The sequence below is a fragment of the Sinocyclocheilus rhinocerous genome, unplaced genomic scaffold, assembly GCF_001515625.1.
Source record: "Sinocyclocheilus rhinocerous isolate Xijiao unplaced genomic scaffold, SAMN03320098_v1.1 scaffold1632, whole genome shotgun sequence".
NCBI classification, from domain to species: Eukaryota; Metazoa; Chordata; class Actinopteri; order Cypriniformes; family Cyprinidae; genus Sinocyclocheilus; species Sinocyclocheilus rhinocerous.
In genome coordinates, this window is record NW_015670978.1 from 435,370 (window position 1) to 440,375 (window position 5,006).

The following is a 5,006-nucleotide window of genomic DNA, read 5'->3' on the forward strand; positions in this document are numbered from 1 at the left end:
ATATTAAAATAGAAACCATTATTTTATATTGTAATAACATTATGCAAGATTACTGTTTTTTTCTGTATTTTTGATCAAATAAATGCAGCCTTGATGAGCAGAAGAGACTTCTTTAAAAAACATTACAAGTCTTACTGATCCCAAACTTTTGACCGGTAGTGTGTATATATATAACTAATAAAAATAAAAAGACAAAACACACCAAAATTACTAAAACTTTAACTAAAATTAAAATGAAAATGTAAAAAAAAAAGAAAAATGTTAATACAAACTATAATAGGACATCAGTGATTCTAAAATAATACTGGGTTACACGACATGCAGGTAAACAAATACGATGTTTATTGTATAAATATATATATAAAAGTAAACACTAAATGTATTATTTATATCTTATGTTTTATTTGGTTTTTATTTAAAAATATTTATTAAAATTTTACATTTTTATGATTTAATTCATTGTTAGCTTTTCATTAGCTCATGAACTGCACTAACCCCAGTTTGAGAAACCCTGGCATACTGCATACTACATACTGCTGTGAACTGAACTGAGTTTTACCATTTATACTACAGTAGATATATTATTGGGAGAGACTGCTGAGCGAGATTACCAACGCAACGATAACCAAAAACAGGCTGTTTAATTGTTCAGGTCAGAGAGAGGGTGTAAAATGGGCTTGAGAAACTGAATTTTGAGCTTTCGAGCAGATATATCTGTATGATACACATTCACATCATGTGTGTGTCCTTCTGCAGGCCCACAGAGATGAGATCCAACGCAAGTTTGACGCACTGAGGGACAGCTGCTCGGTAAGTGTGTGCTGATCTACGCTAAGATTTCCCACAATCCCCTGCACTGCTCTGGAGGGTTGAATATGATGGTTCAGACTTCATTCTTATATCTACTTCACTTAACCGTTTTCAGACTTGAACAGACATTACGACTATTTCTCTCGACCTTGTTTTCATTCACTTCAAATGAAAAGACAGCTATCCTAAATCTCCATACTGGACGAAAGCAAGGTTTGAGTGGTGTGTTGTAGGGCTGTCAAAAAATTTTTCGAATTTCGAATATTCGTCGAATTTGTTCACACAGAACACATATTTATCGCATTTTCTAGGGGGACATCTATCACTGTTGCACTCGCGTCTACCACAAGAGAGCCGAATGTTTAGAAAGCCATGTAAAATTAATGCAGGTTACACTTTTAAAAAACATGTCTGAAGACTTTATGGCGGTTTTCCCCCATCCTACCGCATCTCAAGTTTTTAAATGAAGAAAGTACTCTGTGATTGGTTTTCAGTCCTTTGTATTAAACTATACATACATGCATGATGCTGTTTTGTTTCTAATTGTTTAAAGGGGTCCTATTATGCTTTTTCACTTTTTCAACTTTAGTTAGTCTGTAATGTTGCTGTTTGAGCATAAAAAAGATCTGCAAAGTTACAAAACTCAAAGTCCACTTCAAAAGGAGATATTTTATATATTATATATAGATATTTTTTACTACAACGAACGACTCGTTTGGACTACAACGCATATTTTCCGGGATTTGTGATACCACAAATACCGACAAATGGGACGTGCATTAGTAATATTTTGCTCGATGCGCCCTATTGTGGCCTCAGGAAAGAAGCCAAAAGCTTTTTTTCCCCCCTAACTGAAATTATGCCTTATACATTCGAATATAATTCGAATATTGATCATATTTAAGTACAAAATTCGAATTTAGTTTTTCAGCCATTTTGACAGCCCTAGTGTGTTGTGCTTGCCAGCAGGATTTCAACCTCCACGTTTAGCTTGAGGATCCTCAGGGATCGAATAGAGAGAAATTATTGATTCAAACAGCCGCTATCTTCTTCTCTTGGCCGTGAGTCAGAATCGATGTACACTGCAGTCACCTTAATGCCTCATTTATCCCTGATCACAGACCCCAGATCAGAACCTCTCCATCTGCAGCCGTTCACTCATAACTTCAGCCTTATGTATCTCATGGGCTTGTAGTTATAATTTAATTTAAGGAAGTCCAAATCTGTTCACGGTATATTTATGATATGTTTTTGACCTCAGGTCTTTTTCAGAGTCATAATTATGAATCGGAAGATCTTTTGATGTCATTTAAAAATTAACTGTATATTTAAAATCAAATAAAAGCTACAGCTATATAGTTATAACCGACATGCACTTTGCAGCTGAATGTAGGTGAATTAAAGTGAAAGTGAATGTAGTGAAGTCATCGGAAACAAACCCGCACGGGGATTTATTTTGCTTTTATGAGCTTTGCCATAGGAGTAACGAATTTCCATGTGAAAAATTCACACTTTTTGCATTCTGACGTTTGTCGTCTTGTATCTATCATCTATATGATAATTACAGTGCATAATTAATGCAGCATATCTGCCAGCGATTATGTCGCTGTAATATTTGCATACTGCGTGCTCTTGGCAGTGCTGCTTTCAGTCTAATTTTAAGTTAAGAGTGACTATAAGTGTATTAAGTATTTATTATTATTATGTTTTTTTCTTTTATATATACATATATTTAATATATATCATATAAATGTTTATATTTGTATGTATAATATTTAAATATATACTGTAATATGTAAATATATTTTTATTTTTTATTTTATTATTATTTTTATTTCTTTAAAGAAATGTGTGTGTATATATATATATATATATATATATGTGTGTGTGTGTGTGTGTGTGTGTGTGTGTGTGTTTTTCTTTAAAATGATATAAAATGTATGTACAATATGTATATAACTATAAACTTGGCTAAATATTTGTATGCTCAGTGCCTCTTAAATTTAATTTTCTGAAATCTTATAAGTCAAAAATAACACTTGTATTTGTTTGTTGAATCATGATTATCTTATATTTTATTAAATTAGGTTTATAAATCTCAATCTCTATTCTACATGCTCTCTCTCTCTCTAAGTTTAAATCTTTTCAAACTATTGTTTTAGCAAAACCCTGCCTTGTGAGCCCTGATATTTCCATATTTGCATCTTTTTCACTGCAGCGTTCATGAATCTGGAATATTCCAGCAGTGTCAGAATACAGAGTGATTGCGGTAGAATGACTAATGAATGGAATGATCTGCATTCATGCGTCTTGATTAGGATGCTGCTGCTGAATGACGTGAGTGTCGTCACAGGTGATCACAGACCTGGAGGAGCAGCTGACCCAGCTGACCCAGGAGAACGCCGAGCTGAACCGGCAGAACTTCTACCTGTCCAAACAGCTGGACGAGCTGACGGTGGAGAGCGAGGAGCGACTGCAGCTCAGTCAAGACGTGGACCGTCTGCGCAGAGAGGTGGCCGACCGAGAGATGCACCTCAACAACCAGAAACAGGTGCGCAAACACGTCTGCTCATCCTCTGCACACTCAAACCACTTTAAATTAACTCCATATGTGGAGCCAATCCAGTTCTCTATGCATTCACGGTTCCTTAAAAGTGGATTTGCATCAGTTTCTGGTTTGTTTTAGTTTGTCTTAGTTCACTTTCCATTCAACACACTGTTGAAACCCGTTAAATAGGGCCCTATGAAATGCGTTTTATTTTTTTTTCCCAAATTCCGTTTTATTTTATTTTTTGGTCAAATTCCATTTTTTTTCTGTTTAAATTTTTCAGGATTCTGTTTTTTTTTTTTTTTTTCATTTATATTTTTTTGGACTCCATTTTATTGGTGATATTAAAGTTTAAATAATCAAAAAGCATGTCTTGTACAATTTAACAGCAAGTTATTAAAAGTAAAAAAAATTAGGGGCCCTATGAAATGCTTTTTTTAATGAAATACTTTTTTATTTTATGATTCTTTTTTTTTTTTTTTGTAATCAAATGAAGGCATAAAACATTAATTACATTTTTCTTGTAATCCAATGAAAATTAAACCCTTTATATGTTTTGGGCAAACAAGGTGCTGGACAAAATTGTGTGATTATTCCTTAAAAATTAACGTTTTTTAATAATAATTTTATTAGTAGTAGTGTTACATTAAAATGTACATTCTACTGTACAAGAGTAATATATTTCAGTCACAATTTCTTCAAGTTTAACCGTACTTTTATTTTGATGGTTTGCCGTGAAGAGTTTTGTTAGTGTGTATATATGACGACAGTTTTTCTCAAATGAAACTGTCAAACGCTCATAAAGTGACTCTCAGAGCATTCCGTGTTATACAGTAAATTCCATTTTTATGACTGGATTTCGTGATTCTGTCTGCGTTTTCTGCATTGTGGAAATCATAGGGCTCTAGTTAAACTTGTGTGACATATTATTTTAGAGAGAATCTTATTTTAAAAGAAAAAAACAACTTGCATCAAATTTGAAGTTTTGAAATCAAATTTCATAAATATTGCATAAGTAATCCTGTAAAGCCTGACATATGAAATAAGTCAGAAAATTAAATTCTTTGAAATGGAACAGTTTATTGAATCTTCAGACAAAATATTTAAAAAAAATTAATTATGCAATACTGTATAAATTAATATTAATATATAATTAAATATTTTTTAAAAGTAGACAAAATGTTAAAAAATTTCACATGTTTTTTGTTGAGTATCATATTTGATCACCAGGCTTTTATGGCTCATATAGTCTGATACAGTGAGATACGGAGGGAAAACAATTTTATTCAGAGACTCTGATCAGATGCTGATATTTATATGATGAAATTCTGATGCTTGTAATATAAATCAATGAGATCTTTATAACAGCACAGCAGATACTGACATAAAATGATCTAAATATCAGTCATCTCTACATCTCTAGTAATCTGTCTCAGTAAGATGAGATTGAAATGCTCCAAACATATAATGCAGTGATTGAGAGCTGAAGAAATAACCGCTCCTCAGAAGATGTGAGATGTTCTGGAGGCTTGAGAAGATCATTCCTCCGCTGAGGAACAGTGAAAGTAAAGCTTCTGGAAACAAACGCTCCTCAAAAGATCCTGAGGATCAGACTTGAGACTCTCAAACATGATTGATGGAGAATCAA

General features: G+C 33.0%; 1 protein-coding gene across 1 annotated transcript in view; it reads left to right on the top strand.

Annotated features, from left to right (window-relative positions):
* Positions 1–5,006, top strand: part of LOC107734412 (citron Rho-interacting kinase-like) — a 101,836-nt gene that overhangs the window by 63,320 nt on the left and 33,510 nt on the right. The window contains exons 19-20 of the mRNA XM_016546364.1: positions 757–810; positions 3,164–3,453. Coding sequence (XP_016401850.1) covers positions 757–810; positions 3,164–3,453 — 344 coding nt within the window. The remainder of the gene's footprint in view (positions 1–756; positions 811–3,163; positions 3,454–5,006) is intronic.